At 43.4% G+C, this 17,174-nt stretch overlaps 1 protein-coding gene across 1 annotated transcript in view; it reads left to right on the top strand.

Annotated features, from left to right (window-relative positions):
- LOC144696784 (V-type proton ATPase 116 kDa subunit a 4-like) overlaps window positions 1-17,174 on the top strand; it is a 116,122-nt gene that overhangs the window by 66,408 nt on the left and 32,540 nt on the right. The window contains exons 9-12 of the mRNA XM_078568514.1: window positions 4,414-4,507; window positions 12,122-12,334; window positions 15,272-15,422; window positions 16,956-17,095. Of these exons, the coding sequence (XP_078424640.1) occupies window positions 4,414-4,507; window positions 12,122-12,334; window positions 15,272-15,422; window positions 16,956-17,095 (598 nt within the window). The remainder of the gene's footprint in view (window positions 1-4,413; window positions 4,508-12,121; window positions 12,335-15,271; window positions 15,423-16,955; window positions 17,096-17,174) is intronic.

Genomic DNA, 17,174 nt, shown 5'->3' with positions numbered 1-17,174 from the left:
TCTCTTCTAATTTTGGCTGTGCATCTTTCCCTGCTGAACCTCCTCTCAGGATCCCATCCCCCTGCCAAGTTAGTTTAAGCCCTCCACGACAGCACTAGCAAACCTCCTTGCAAGGATGTTGGTCCCATTCCGGTTCTTGAGCAACCCGTCCGCCTTGTACAGGTCCCACTGTCCCCAGAAACGGTCCCAATGTCCCAGAAAACTAAAGCCGTTCCTCCTGCACCATCTCTCTGGCCACACACTCATCTGGACTAACCTCCTATTTCTATACTCACCAGCGCGTGGCACCGTAAGTAATCCAGAGATTATTACCTTTGAGGTCCTGTTTTTTGATCTGCTTCCTAAATTCTGCTTGTAGGATCTCTTCCCTCTTTCTACCTATGTCATTGGTACCAATATGTACCACGATCTGTCTGTTTGCCCTCCACTTTAAGAATTCCCTACAGCCATTCAATGACATCCTTGAACCTGGCACCAGGGAGCAAAATACCATCCTGGAGTCACTTCTATGGCCACAGAAGCACCTGTGTGTTCCCTATCGAGTCTCCTACCACTATGACTCTTCCCTTTTTCCTCCCTGCCCCCTCACCCGTGCAGCTGAGCCACTCAGTGCCATGAGTGTGGCTGCACTCCCCAGAGGAACCGTCACTCTCATCATTTTCCAACACAGAAAAACTGTTCTCGAGCGAGATGCACCCTGGGGATTTCCTGACTACCTGCCTGACACCTTTCTTCTTTTACATCCTTCCTTAAATAAGGAGACCAAAACTGCACACAGCATTCGAGGTGTGTCACACCAATACCCTGTATAACTGAAGCATAACATCCTTCCTCTCATGTTCAATCCCTCTCGTAAGAAAAGATTAGCATCCATTAGCCTACTTAATTACTTGCTGTGACTCATGTACCAGAACACCTCGATCCCTCTGCACCTCAGAATTATGCAGTCATTCTCCATTTAAGTAATACTCTCCTTTTTTGTTCTTCCTTCCAAAGTGAACAACTTCACAATTTCCCACATTAAGCTCCATTTGCCAGATCCTTGCCCACTCACTCAACCTATCTATATCCATCTGAAACATCCTCATGTCCTCTTCACAACATACTTTCCTACCTGTATTTGTCATCTGCAAATTTAGCTACCATGTATTCGTTCCCCTATTCTAAGTCATTTATGTAAATCGTAAGAAGTTGAGGCCCCAGTACACACCCCTGTGGGACTCTACTCGTTACATCCTGCCAATCAGAAAAATACCCATTTATGCATACTCTCTGCTTTCTGCCAGCCAGCCAATCTTCTATCCATGCTAGTATGTTACCCCTACACCATGTGCTTTTATTTTCTATAATAATCTTTATTATTAAAACACCTTATCAAATGCCTTCTGGAAATCCAAGTACAGTACATCTACAGGCTCCTCTTTATCCACTGCGCATGTTACTCCTTCAAAAAACTCCAATAAATTGGTTAAACATGATTTTCCTTTCACAAAACCATGCTGACTCTTTCCAATTTCCTTGAGCTCTTCTAAGTGCCCAGCTATAACCTCCTTAATGATCGATTCTAATAACTTCTCCACAACAGACATCAAGCTAACTGGCCTATAGCTTCCTGTTTTTTTGCCTCCCTCCCTTCTTGAATAGAGGGGTTAGATTTGCTACTTTATGATCTGATGGAATCTTTCCAGAATCTAGCAAATTTTGGAAAATTAACACCAACACATCGACTACCTCATTAGCCACCTCTTTTAAGACCCTAGGATGTAGTCCATCGGGACCTGGAGACTTGCCAGCCAGCAGCTCCATCAGTTTGCTCAGTACCATTTCTCTAGTGATTTCAATTTCACCAAGTTCCTTTCTCCTGTTCACCTCCTGATTTGCAGCTATTAGTGGAAAGTTTTTTGTATCCTCTATAGTGAACACAGAAGCAAAATATTTGTTCATTTCTTCCACCATTTCCTTATTATCTACTATTAACTCCCCACTGTCACTCTAGAGGACCAACACTCACTTTACTTACTCTTTTAAGTTCCTGTAGAAACTCTTGATATCCATTTTCACATTTCTAGCTAGCTTCCTCCCATACTCTTAACTTCTTCTTTCTCCTGATTAATCTTTTCTGCTGTTCTTTATATTCTGTCCAATCACCTGTCCTGCCACTCAACTATTTATTGTACCAGGGATAACATACAAACATCAGTACACTGCTTTCTTTAACTTAAAACAGTGCTCATTAACAATGTTCCCTTTAATCCTCCTTAATTTCAAACCTTGCTCATCCCAACCATCACTCAGGAAAGCATGTTTGTATCTGTGAAGATGATTGAGTCTGCCTGTGGTTCCCTTGTAAGTCACCAAGGCCTGCGCCTAAACATACAATTCGTCTTTACAAAGATCACACCCATGATGATGACACAACTCCCAAAACATCTTTATCTTGTCTATTTCTGCAAATCTATGGAACACTCAATTCGATCATTTCCACATCCCAAGTTCATTTCAGTTGCTAGCTTGGTTTAAAAGTCCCATTGATTCCTGGAATATGAAACTTGGCTGATTTTTGTTGATTGGTTAGTTTACAAAACTGCAGTGCAGCTGCACAAACCTTTTAATATCAGTTTACTTTAAGTTAAATGCATTCTTGCTGCAGGACTGATTACAATGTTTATTAGTATGAATATTTTGTATATATTTTTAGATTAGGGGTTACACGTTTCCAAGTGGAAAGAGACCAAGGTTCCTCTATAACAAGGATGCTCTCACTTTGTCAGTTGTCACCTCTGAGTCAGAAGGTCGTGTGTTTAAGCCCCACTCCAGGGTCTTGAGTGCGAAGTCTGGGCAGCCACTTCAGTGCTGTACTGAGGGAGTGCTACATTGTCAGAGGTGTGGTCTTTCAAATCAGGCATGAAACCAAGGTTCCCTCTTCCCTTTTAGATGGACTCCCCAGTGTCCTAGCCAATATTTTCTTATGGGTTCTGAGCTTGTGAAGAGTGGCAGCTATGCTTCCTACAACTGTGACTACACCTCGAAAAAGTACTTAATTGGTGATAAAGCACAGTCAATATATGCCCTGAGGTCATAAGTGTTCTACCAATACAAATCTGTTTGTCTTGTTCATACTAAATGCCCTTTCTGTCTTTGGTGGGCTTTTATTCAGCCCGGCTCCCAATATTTCCTTTGTCTTGCGCATAGAGTTTCTACTTTTTAAGTGTAGCCTTGCTCTTTCCTTTAACTATCTGCTTTCAGTGTTTATTTTGCAACTGCAGCTCACAATTTATTTTTAGCCTGACTCTATTTGTGGGTTTGTAATATATCATTCCAGCTATTTATTTACTGCCGCTTTCAGTGTTTGTGTTTGTTTTAGTGGCACTCCCAGTGTTTCTGTATTTAACCATGTCTGTACCGTTTCCTATTAAGTCCAGTATTTCTATTTCTTTTAATCTTGTTCCTGGTATGAATTTTCCTTTACTTTCACATTGTGCTTGTTCTGATAAAGGCTACGATAAAGGGAAAAAAGTAATATTTGCATTAATATAGCACCTTTCACAACCTCAGATTGATCCTGAAATGCTTTGCTGTCAATGCAGTATTTTTGAAGTAATATAGGAATTATGACAGCCAAACTCTGCACAGCAAGATTCCACAAACAGCAATCTAATAGCCAAATAATCTGTTTGGGTGATTTTAATTGTGGGATGTTGGATAGGACACAGGGAATTTACTTACCTCCTCTTCAAAGTAGTGCCATGGAATCTTTTATGTCTATCTGAGAGGACAAATGGGGCCTTCCAGAGCCTGTTTGTTTCTCAGGGACCCTGAAAAGATTGCAATACATGAACAATACAATGGCCAACACCAAGTGTGAAACTGTTGCTGTAATAAGAGTTCCTATAGCTTGAAATGTGATCTTGTGTTAAATTGGGTTGGTTGAAAAATATATATTCGAACAGAGGTACTGCACTGGTTATGTTACTGAACAAATAATTCAGAGACTTGAATTAAAAATCTGGAGAGCAGGCATTCAAATCCCACCATGATGTTTTGACTGAAATCAGTTAGTTAAATTCTGGGAATAAAAAGTTGAGATCATTTAAAGTGACCATGAAGCTGTTGGCTTGTCATTAAAAACTCCAACTAGTTTGCTAATATGTGTTAGGGAAGGAAACCTGACACCATTACCTGTTCTAGCCTATTTGGTACTCCAGGCTACACCAACATGGTTGATTCCTAACTGACCTCTGAAGTGGCCTAGGAAGCCACTTAGTTGCATCAAACCACTACCCACAGTGATTAAAGAAGGACCACAACCACCTTTTCAAGTGCAGCTAGGGATAGGCAATAAATGCTGGCCTTGCCAGCAACACAATTGAATTTTTTTAAAAAGGTGGTAAATTTCTCTCTGTTTTGTCTCAGGTTCCGTGCCACCATGTACCCATGTCCTGAATCTGCCAGTGAGCGCCGAGAAATGGCTGCTGGTGTGAAAACACGCATAGAGGATTTAAATACGGTAAGTGAGCTACCAGGAGCACTGGCCATATTGGGGCTGGATAACTCGCTCCTTGTGCTGCTTTATGTGCTGAGCACCAATTGCCACATGTCTCCCTCTGTTACACTCCCGTCAGGGTCAGAGTAACCACTCCAGTCCGAGTAACTGCATCTAACCTAATAGCACCGCCAAACCCCAGAAGGTTAAGGGCAGCAGGTGCATGAGGGCACCTTCTCCTCAAAGTCTCACACCATCCTGACTTGGAAGAATGTCACCACTCCCGCACTGTCACTCCCTACCAGCCTTCTTGTCAGCGCCTTTACCACACGGACTGCAGCAGTTCAACAAAAAGGCCATCGCCACCTTCTTGAGCAACTGGAGGCAGTCAGTAAATGCCGGCCTTGTCATTGACGTGCCTGTTCTGTGAATGAGATTTTTTTTAAAAACTGTTTCTCTGGAATTTTCCATTCCCGTTTGAGGCGGGCATCATAGCAAGCGGGAGCGGAAAATGTCAAAGGCGTTCAGAAAAATTGTTTTTGTGTCGTCGTAAAACCAATTTGTGATTGGCCGCTCCACCTGCCAATGGCGGGCTGCGTTTCCTGTCGCCACCCGTCGAGAAGCTAATTTCAATACATTAGAATCATTTTAAGCCCTGCTCACCAGAATCATCCCCCCAACCTGGATCATGTGGGCACGCTGCGTGTTTGCACGTCGACGCGTTTCACAACGGTACATAAGTGACATGCACCTGGTGACCTGCACTTCGCTCAGGACTTCTGAGGTTTGTTTGCCTACCTTGCCTCGGGCAGCATTCGCGGTTATTGGTGCCAGGCTTCGCAGGCAGCGCCACATCACTATTAGGGGGGCTCACAGGCAAGTCTCGAACTACCAGACCAGCCATAAGGCGGGGGTGGCTTTTCAACGGCTGCAGGGCTAGGGATTGCTTGGGGAAGGGGGAGAAATTGCCTCAGACTAGGGGAGAGGCTACAGGGTGAGGGCTGTACTGGCGAAGGTGGGGTATCCCAGGGTGTGTGTGGGGGCACATGTTGATCTGTGCAAGTGGCCTCAAGATGGTGAGGGTTGAGGAGGCAGTCTCCAGAGGAGATGAGGCCAGATGGAGATGTGAGGTGGGGGGGCGGGGGGGGGTGGTGTGTGTGTGTGTGTGTGTGTGTGTGTGTGTGTGCCTGGTGATGTCCCTTGAGCTGGCAGTGAATGAGATGCAAGTGAATGTGTGATGGCCTTGAGTGTGAGAGTTTATATTGATGAGATGGTTGACTTACCCTGGCGACGTGGATGAGATCATTCATCCTCTTTCTGCACTGGATGGCCGACCGTTTCTGTGCAGCGTTGGCAGTGCTTAGCTCCACTACTGCCTCCCATGCTGGAGTGGTGAGATTGCTGGACCTCCTGTGGCCAGAGTGGGGGTAGAGGACATCATGGCGGGCCTGCAAAAGGCATTCCAGTGACGGGTCACTGAACTCTTCTTGACTTTTGGGGCCATGTCTTCACTGGAGCAGTCCTGGGCCGCAAGCATTGAGAATTGTGTGCGCGGCTGCAGTTTAGACATGGAACCTGGAGTGAGGAAATGGTGAGGTAACAGTGTGGTGGGCAATTCAGAGGCTCCCCGCCTGTGGTATGGTGTGCTTCTTGTGGCTGCATAACTAGAGTTGGGAAGCGGACAATATGACACAAAAACCTGCCCTTGTGGCTGGTGGGAAAAATATCATTTTTCACGCATGCCGCCACACTTAGTGCAATTCAGGGAAAGTTCTGCCTAATATGCCTGAGGTGCGCATTTGAACGTAACAGTTTGAAGCAGCAATACCTTGTGTGGCCACAAACACAAACAGCCCTGTCCTTGGTGAGTCAAGCTCGCTTATAAACTCAAATAAAAACAAACTGTTGGAAAAACCCAGCAGGTCTGGCAGCATCTGTGGAGAGAGTGACAGAGTTAACATTTCGAGTCCAATATGACTCCTCTTCAGGACTGAAGAGAGGTAGAAATGTGATAGGTTTTATGCTGTTGAAAAAGCAGAGAGGGGCAGGTGGAGCAAAAGGGAAGGTCAGAATTGTTAACTTTACTAACTTTAGTAACTTTATTAACTTTACTGGCTGCTGAAGTATGAGGACTGGACTTCGTACAAATTCAGGACATTAAATAACTGTACAGCAACCAACAAAACCTGGAAAAGCTCACCAACAACTTCACCACAGCTAACACATCGCCCCTCAAACACACACACCTGCAACACTAAAAACCAGTGTCTAAGATGACTGTTTCAAAATGGTTTTCTATTGCATTGGATTTGAGGAATTTTAGTGTTTTGCGTGTTATGTTCTGCAATTCAGATCGTTTTTCTGTGAAAACTGAAATCTAAGGGTCTTGCCAATGACCTATGAAAAGAAGTATTAACAATGGGAGTGCAGTGAGACATGAAGTTATGAGCTGAGCTGCAGCTATACTCAATATTCCATCATTATAAGGAAAAAAGGTACTTTGTGTGTTGGTGGATTTATACATTTCTGAAGGATTGTGTAAGAACAGTGGATGAAAAATTTATGTCCTAGGTTTCTGGGGCATTTCTCCCCATGTCTCTCCTCCCCTCACCGCCAAGAAATTTTAATTTGATACATTTGCACCCACTAGATTTTGCAGCACTTTGGTGCCTAATGAAATTCTACTTCTGAAGGCAAAAATAATGGTGATTGAACGCACTAGGTCCCAAGTCATGTCTGCCCAACAATACAGTGTCACCTGCAATAAGCAGCAAGTTTTAGAAATGTGCAGAACAAACAGTCAGAGGCTGACTTTTATGATGATAACACTGAAGCTGCCCAATGTCATTTCTACCCAATGACAAATTCACTTTGTCCTATTTCTGAGAGAGATTTAGTGAGTTTCCATCCACACACATCTTGGAGCCAGAGTGCAGGCAGAGATGGTGGCATAGTGGTAATGCCACTGAACTAGTAATCCAGAGGCCCAAATTAATGCTCTGGGGAGACTGGTTCAAATCCCACATGGCAGCTGGTGGAATTTTAAATCAATGAAATTAAAAGCTAGTCTCAGTAATGGGGACCATGAAACTCATCGATTGTTGTAAGTACCATCTGGTTCACTAATGTCCTTTAAGGAAGGAGATCTGCTGTCCTTACCGGGTCTGGCCTACATGTAACTCCAGAACCACAGCAATGTAGTTGACTCTTAACTGTTCTTTGAATTCTTCAGTTCAAGGGCAATTCGGGATGGGCTACAAATGCTTAGCGACATCCATATTCCATGAAAAAATAAAGGACATCCAAGATAAAACCCACAATTTGGCCATGTTTTCTCATAGCTACCAGTTTCTTCTTCAGGGACCAGGTCAGAAACATTACAAAAATGAAATGAAATTAATCTAAGTAGGATCTGCAATATCACATTAAACCAAAAAACTGCCTCTACTTGTGGCTTTCTGGCTGCTTTTACAGACTTCCAAAGTGCCTGTGTAAGAACAACCAGAAGATGCACTTAAACAAAAACAGTGCTGGCAATCTCAGCAGGTCTGGCAGCATCTGTGGAGAAGCAGAGTTAGTACTTCGAGTCCAATATGACTCTTCTTTGGAAATATGCCACTGAACTTATTTCTGCTCCACTGAACTTATTTCTTCCTACGTTGACACTCTCTTTTTCTCCCCTTGTCCAATCTCTTCTCACCTACATTCATGATTCTTCTGACTCCCTATGTCATTTCAACATTTTCCTAACCACCACCCCTTCATTATGGATGTCCAATCCCTCTACACCTCCATCCCCATCCAGGGCTCTCTGCTCCTTCCTTCAGTGGAGGCTCGAACAATCCCCATCCACCACTACTCTACTCTCCACCGCCTGGCTGAACTTGTTCTCTCATTAAACAATTTCTCTTTTAACTTAGCCACACTTTTTAACTGGAGGAAGTGAGACATGGGTACCCACATGGGCCCTGAGTTATGCCTGTCTTTTTGCGGGGTATATGGAACATTCCTTGTTCCTGTCCTACTCTGGCTCCCTCTACAATGCTTTTTATGGTACATTGATGACTGTATCTGTGCCGCTTCGTGCTCTTTAGAATTTATCAACTTTGCTTCCAATTGCTTCCCCTCACACCTTCACATGGTCGAGCTCCAACACTTCCCTTCCCTTTCTTGACTTCTCTGTCTCTGTGGGGATACACTGTCTACTAATATTCATTATAAACCCACTGACTGGCACAGCTGCCTCGGCTACAGCTCTTCACACCCTGCTTCCTATAAGAACTCCATTCCATTCATCGAATTTCTCCAGCTCGTTCACATCTGATCTGATAATGCTATCTTCCACAATGATACTTCTGAGATGTCTTCCTTTTCCCTCAACCGAGGAATTCCACCCCTCCACTGCCCCAACTGTGGTTGACAGGGCCCTCAACTGAGTCCAATCCATTTCCCGCACTTCTGCCCTCACCCTTTCCTGTCCCTCCCAGAACCATGATAAGGCTGCTTATCCTCACTTTCTACCCCACCAGCCTCCACATTCAAAGGATCAAAAAGAAAGAGTTCCAAAAAAGAATCATATTGTACTCGAAATGTTAACTCTGTTTCTTTCTCCACAGATGCTGCCAGACCTGCTGGGTTTTTCCAGCACTTAGTTTTGATTTAAGATCTCCAGTATCTACAGTATTTGGCTTTTATTTCAGAAGATGCACTTTGAGCCACTAATGCCCCATGTCTGCACACAAGCAACTTTTGGGGTATCCTGGAGTGATTCTCAATCCCATGTGCTGGAGGGAGTAATAACACTGCAGAAATGGTAACAACTAACATGGGTGTTAGGTTGTGCTTACTACACTTGCATGGATCCCAAAAGTAGCATGCCACAGACAGGGACCCCACATTCTGCCTAGGTGCAAAACCTATCCACTGTTCTGCAAAAATCTACAATGGATTTTAAAATCACTGTCACTGGAAGCTTCAGCAAGCCCTTGAGATAACATTGAAAACATACAGGCACCTTTTTCAATTAGTAAAACATTGCTGGCAACTCTTGGATCTGTATGAAGTGGAAATTAATAGTGAATGAGCATTACATGGGCCCTGACAAAGTTCCGGCAATAGTATTGAAGACTTGTGCTCCAGAACTTGCAGTGCCCCTAGCCAAACTGCTCCGGTACAGCTACAACACTGGCATCTACCCGGCTATGTGGAAAATTGCCCAGGTATGTCCCGTCCACAAAAAGCAGGACAAATCCAACCTGGCCAATTACTGCCCCATCAGTCTACTCTCGATCATCAGTAAAGTGCTGGAAGGGGTCATCAACAGTGCTATCAAGCGACACTTGCTTAGAAATAACCTGCTCACTGACGCTCAGTTTAGGTTCCGCCAGGATCACTCGATGCCTGACCTCATTACAGTCTTGGTTCAAACATGGGGCAAATGAGTTGAACTCCAGAGGTGAAGTGAGTGTGACTGCCCTTGACATCAAGGCAGCATTTGACCGAGTGTGACATCAAAGAGCCCTAGCAAAACTGGAGTCACTGAGAAACAGGAAAACTCTCTGCAGTTGGAGTCATACCTAGCACAAAGGAAGATGGTTGTAGTTGTTGGAGGTCAGTCATCTCAGCTCCAGGACATCACTGCAGGAGTTCCTCAGGGTAGTGTCCTCGGCCCAACCATCTTCAGCTGCTTCATCAATGACCTTCCTTCCATCATAAGGTCAGAAGTGGGGATGTTTGCTGATGATTGTATAATCAGCACCATTTGTGACTCCTCAGATACTGAAGCAGTCCATGTCCAAATGTAGCAAGACCTGAACAATATCCAGGCTTGGGCTGAAAAACGGCAAGTAACATTTGAGCCACGTAAGTGCCAGGCAAGGCCATCTCCAACAAGAGAATCTAACCATCGCCCCTTAACATTCTATGGCATTACCATGGCTCAATCCCCCTCTATCAACACCTCTGGGGTTACCATTGACCAGAAACTGAACTGGACTAGCTACATCAATACAGTGGCTACAAGAGCAGGTCAGAGGCTAGGAATCCTGTGACAAGTAACTCACCTCCTGACTCCCCAAAGCCTGTCCACCATCTACAAGGCACAAGTCATGAGTGTGATTGAATACTCCCCACTCGCCTGGATGAGTGCAGCTCAAGAAGCTTGACACCATCCAGGACAAAGCAACCTGCTTGATTGGCACCCCATCCACAAACATTTACTCCCTCCACCATCGACACACAGTAGCGGCAGTACCACCTACAAGATGCACTGCAGGAACTCACCAAGGTTCCTTAGACAGCACAGTCCAAACCCACTATCGCTACCATCCAGAAAAGGACAAAGGCAGATGTTGCACGGGAACACCACTACCTGGAAGTTCCTCTCCAAGCCACACACCATCCTGACTTGGAAATATAAAATTGTTGCTACACTGTCGCTGGGTCAAAATCCTGGAATTCCCTTCCTAACAGCACTGGGTGTACTTATGCCACATGGACTGCAGCGGTTCAAGAAGGCAGCTCACCACCACCTTCTCAAGGGCAAATAGGGATGGGCAATAAATGCTGGCCTCGCCAGCGATGCCCACGTCCCCTTAATGAATATAAAAAACATTGTGCCACTTTTTTCCTCTTCCTGTCCCTTCCCCAGCATTATTCTTTTCTTCTACCACTCTTTCCACTCCGCTTCATCACTATCTGTTCCCTGTTCCCGCTCCATTTTCAGTCTTGTATCATCACTATACATTCATTATAAACTGTTCTACCCTTCCCGTTCGTGATTGTTCTATTCCACCCCTCTCCTCCATATTACCTGATTCCAGGGCTAATGTGCCAATATGGGCCCCTCCTTGCTTTCTACTGTATGTAGAATCTGAAATCCTACTCTGTTGCATTACCAGTGGAATTCTGGGAGAGAGGATCCAGTTGTGCTAACTTTTGGCAAACTCTGATACACTGTCTATGCCCCCAAATCACTGACCATCAATTGTGAAGTGTTGACTCTGTGCAGTCTAATATAGTAGAGGTTGATGGTAAAAATATAAGCAATTTGTACATCTCTTCAAAGTCTACACAAATATTTAGAGTGGGACAAGCCACTTCACTAGATTTGGTGTAAATCCTCCTGTTGAATTCAATGAACCATTCTGAGCCAAGGCTGACTACCTTGATGAGTATTAATGTCAAGGGAACAAACAATATAGACTTTATTGTGTCACTTCAAATAGTCTCAGTGGAAATCAGGTTAGCCTCCAGGTTGGACTCAATTGGCTTTTTTCATTAAAACATTCTTGATCAGGCTGGGTTTGCCTTGTGTCTTTGAACTTTAGAATACTTAAATGTCTTAATATTGTTAGCCTGTGGTTCACTATTGTTCCCCCTGCCCCTGTAATAATTTCTATTATATACATCAATTGGGTTCTCTTAGAATAAACCAACTAAAATGGATGGAGTAGTCTTCCAATCATCTATTTTGTGACATTTCAATATTCTTTTAGTTATAGGCTTTAAAATGAGAATATGATATAAAACATGCAATCTCATTCATTTCTTTCCCTTCAAAATTAGTCCATCAATTTAAAACACAAAATAGGTTTAATTTTCATTAAGCTTCTGAGAATTCACTTATTGATTCTTCAGGTACTTAACCAGACAGAAAGCCATCGCCACCGGGTACTGCAGGAAGCAGCAAAAAACCTGCAAAACTGGCAAGTGAAGGTTGTGAAAATGAAGGCGATCTACCATACTCTGAACCTGTGTAACATTGACGTGACCCAACAGTGCCTGATCGCAGAGACCTGGTGTCCGGTAGCTGATATGGATAGGATCAAGATGGCACTCCATCAAGGGAAGGTGAGCAGCTGAACTGTGAATACGTTCGCATATCAACGACACGTTATGTTATGAAGGGATTGCCAGACCAAGTCAGTGGAAATGGTATTACCTCATTTATCATGTTAAAAAAACATGAGTTATTCTGCTTATGGGAGCTTCATGTGTCAGCTGATTTTATTTTGCTCAGAGATGTGCCTTGAAATTGCCAAGGTTTTGCTACTTTACAACTATGACCCCTGATATCTCGGTAGTTCCAACATCCCTGCAGGACAATCATTGAAGAACCATGGAATAACAAGAAAACTTGTGCCGCAAAGGCATTGTGCTACAGATTTAAGTTGTAAAGAGGACTGGGCTGGATTTTGTTGTAAAACAGGGCTGTTTTAAACAGCACTGTTATTTTTTCACAAATCTGACAGTAACTTCAGGTGAGCGCAGATGTGCAGTTCAGCGTGAAACTCCAGTTGCTAACCAAGATGTGCCGCACCTCTATAAGCTGCACAAAAACAGCAACTCGCTGTCTGGCTTCTGGTTCAAATATATTGTCCAGGGAAATTTTCTTGGCTACTATGATTCTGGCCCTATGAGGAAGGAGCCATTGCCAGATCTGGTTCTGGGAAATGAGGTGGATGAAATGGTTCAAGTGTCAGTAGGGGAGCATTTAGGAAAGCGTGATCATAGTAAAGGTTTAGGTCAGCTATGGAAAAGAGCAAGGAGAAACCTAAAGCTCAAAAAAAGGAGGAGGATGAATTTCAATGGGTTGAGAACGGACCTGTCCCAGCTAAATTGGAATGAAAGATTGGCAGGTAAAACTGTAATAGAACAATAGGCAGCCTTTAAAGAGGAGATGGTTTGGGTACAGTTGAGGTACATTCCCCTGAAGGGGAAAGGTAGAGCATCCTGGATGGTGAAAGGGATAGAGCATAAGCTGAAGCAGAAATAAAGGATGCCTATGGCATATGACAGATGTCAGGTTGATAATAATACAAGTGAGAACCTCAGGCTGAATATAGAAAGTTCAAAGGGGGAGTGAAAAATGAATGAAGAGAGTGTATGAGAAGAGACTTGCAGCTCACAAAAGGGAAGTCTACTGTCGGCATATAAATAGTAAAAGGGTGGTTAAAAAGAGGAGTGGAGCTGATTAGGGACCAAAAGTGGATCTATGCATGGAGGCAGAGTGCATGGTTGGGTTACTAAATGAGTAATTTGCATTTGACTTTACCAAGGGAGACGATGCTGCTGGGGGACGGGGGCTAGGCACTGGATGGGCTAAAAATTGACAATGAAGAGGTATTAGAAATGCTGGCTGTGCTTAAAGTTGATAAGTCACCAGGAATGGATGGGATACATCTGAGGATGCTGAAGGAAATAAGGGAAGAAATTGTGGAGGTGCTGCTCATAATCTTCAGATCTAGATTAGATGACAGAATTGTATTTAACCAACATGATCAAGTTTTTTTCCTGTGGTAACAGAGTTAGTGAAGCTAATGCTGTTGATGTGGTGTACAAAACTTGGATACATTGTGTACTGACAGGAGGAAAGCGGTAGACCTTGAGGACAGGCTAGTGGTATGGACATGTGGCTGATGGAACTTAATGTAGAGAAGTGTGAAGTGATATATTTTGCCAGGAAGAATAAGGAGAGGCAATATAAAATAAATACAATTCTAAAGGAGGTTCAAGAACAGAAGGATGTAGGGGTATATGTCCATAAATCTTTTGAAGCTGGAATGTTGAAAATGTGGTTAAAAAGTCTACAGGATCTTGGGCTTTCTAAATAGGGGCATAGAAAACAAAAGCAAGGAATTTATGATGAAGCACTGATTTGTCCTCAATTGGAATATTGTATCCAATTCTGGACACCACACTTTTGAAAGGATGCAAAGCCTTTAAAGAGGGTGCAGAAAAGATTTACAAGAATGGTTCCAGGGATCAGAGTCTTCAGTTATGTGGATAAATTGGAAAATCCGGGCTTGTTCTCCTGAGAGAAGAGAAAGTTGGGAGATTTTATAGAGGCATTCAAAATCACGAGGGGGCTAAACAGAAAAATTGTTCCCGTTGACAGAAGGGTTGATAACCAATTTAACGTGATGGGCAAAAGAACCAAAGGTGGCCTGAAGAAAAACTTCTTTATGGTTAGCATTTAGAAGGGTGGAGGAAGTCGATCCAACTGTGGCTTTCGAAAAGCGATTTAGTAAGTATCTGACAAGATAAAAATTGCTGGGGTATGGGGAGCGGGGGAGAAATGGGACTAGCTAATTTGTTCTTGACTCATGGCTGGCTTCTGTGATAAAAACCATTCTAGGATTCTAAGTATTCTTTTATCGGTGGAGTAAGTCTTGACTACTGCTGAACAATGCCGCTGGCACTGAAAATTAACTTTGACAATTGTGGAGCCTCATTCCTTCAGCTTTTAATTGTCGTTGAAGATTTTTTTAACAATTGCCACATTTTGCCTTTGCTTATTGGCTCTTTTCTCTCACTCACAATCCAATATTTTGTTCCCCTGTTTATGGCCAAGAGAAACAGTGAGGCCCATTTATTAGCCCCTCACAGCAAACCTGAGCCCACCAAATGCTGAAAATATGTTCTGGTGAAGTTATTGTGAATACAAATTTGCAATAATCTGAAACCGGATGAAAGATTGTGTGCTACATTACTGAGCATTTCCACACCGGTGCTCAAACAAGTAAGAAGGCCCTAGCTTTAATCTCTGATCTGTGCTGAGTTAATTGAGCCCAACCAGCAGTAGCAGTGGGAGCTTGGGGGGGCTGGAGTAACCACCCAGAGCTCCTCTTATGATGGTGAAGCCATGACCAGTATCCAGCCCTGCTGGAAAAAGTGTGTGTGGATGAGCAGGTCAGGCAATCTCAGTCACCTGTATCCATGCCCTTGATGAATGTTAAATCTTGCCTCTGGTTGACCGCTGAAATGTACTGTTTTCTCACAATTCAGGAGCGCAGTGGTTCCAGTGTTGACCCGATCATGACAGTGGTGCAGACTCAAATGGCCCCACCCACCTTCAACAGGACCAATAAATTCACGGCTGGGTTCCAGAACATCGTGGATGCATACGGGGTTGGAACATACCGAGAAATGAACCCTGGTGACACGATTTCAAATGTTTTTATCTGTGCACAAAGATGCTAACACAATGTGAAGGTTGAATTATGCCGAGGAATTTCTTTTTTCTCTCTCCTTATCACTTTTTATCGCTTTTTAATCTCTCATTTCTTTCCCTTTCCTTTTTTTTTTCTCTCTTTTCTCGCGCTCTGCTCTTCTCCCCCCTTTCTTACCCTCCTTCCAGCTTCCCCTCTCTTTCTGACCATTTGCCATGTTCTGGTCTGTTCAGTGCACAACATTCGTACAAAGGAGCAGATTAACATGAGCAATTGAAGCTTGTTCAGTTCATGAATGCACTCCTGATGATTAAATTACCTTCCTCTAGCACCCTCCCCTTTGCCCAGGTGATTCACGGTGTCAACAGAGGTATGTGCTTCATACAGGTGTCCCCACTTTAACAAATGGAAGAATCAGCTTTTCCCTGAAACTCCAGCAGCGCTCAAACATTTTCAAGAAAATGTGCAGAAATTGATGTTGGAAAAAGATACAGAAAAAAATCTACTCAAATGGTACCAAGGATGTGAGATTTCAGTTTTGTGGAGAGATGAGAAAAGCTGGGGTTGTTCTCCTTTGATTTGAGAAAGTTAAGCGGGGGAGGGAGGGATTCAATATATATGTTAAAATTTAAGAGTTTTGTTATAGCTAATAAGGAGAAACTGTTTCCACTGGCAGAAGGATTAGAGAGCACTTGAAGGGAAATGACAAATTAATCAGACGAGAGATCAGAATTTTTTTTAAATGACAATTTGCTATGATTTGAAAGGCACTGCCTGAAAGGTGATGGAAATAGATTCAATAACTTTCAAAGGAAATTGGATAAATAATTGGAAATGACAAATGTTAGGGCTATGGGAAAGGGCAGGCGAGTGGAACTAATCAGATAGTTCTTCCAAAGAGCTGGCACTGGCAGGATGGGCCAAGTGGCTTCTTTTTGTGCTGTTAGATTTCTAATGGAAACATCACAATATTGAATTTGTGGTTTCTCCTGCCAGAAGATGAGCTATTGAAAACAGGTGACCTTTGAACGAATGTTGCTTTGCCACAGCCAGTTGTTGGAGATCTGCTCTGCCCGGGTTGAGCTGCTCCCCTGTCGTGTCAGTCCTGTCGGCTAATGCTCTGGTTGTTCTGAATAAGGATAAGCATTCTCTTAGCTTCGGAATGTAAGCCGCACTGTTCCAATCGTGTCAGGAAGCCCGTTCCTTGTGTATTTTTCTGTTAACTGTTGGGCCCTGTCAGGGTTGCTTGCCAAGAATAGAAAAGATAAAGTTTTTATGGATGATGAGCACTGACATGAAAGCCAACCTTGAGCCAATTCTGTGCTACAATACATGTCAACTCAATGTCTTGTTTGCTTCAAAGTTGAAAATCTTCAGCAATACTAAACTTGATTGTTGTATTTCTTTTATTCCATATTGTATTTTACATCATTCTAAATGCACTAACCTCCTCAATACAATCCCATGGTGTGCAATTGTTTGAGAGAAGTCCTATGAGTTCCTTTACTTTATTTTCGCAGCTCCCTATACCATCATCACCTTTCCATTTCTGTTTGCTGTCATGTTTGGGGATTGTGGGCATGGAGCAGTTCTCCTGGGCTTTGCGCTCATCATGATCATTAATGAGAAAAAGTTTGCTGCCCAGAAAGGTGGTAATGAGGTGGGTAAAAATTTGGAAAAGTTCGGAATATACTTTTAGTGAGAAGCATAAATGCCATTAGCCTGAGTTTAGGGTGAAC

Source organism: Cetorhinus maximus, chromosome 22 (genome assembly GCF_964194155.1).
Source record: "Cetorhinus maximus chromosome 22, sCetMax3.hap1.1, whole genome shotgun sequence".
In the NCBI taxonomy this organism is placed as follows: Eukaryota; Metazoa; Chordata; class Chondrichthyes; order Lamniformes; family Cetorhinidae; genus Cetorhinus; species Cetorhinus maximus.
The sequence above is the reverse complement of the archived record's forward strand: the minus strand, read 5'-3'. Positions and strand labels throughout refer to the sequence as shown.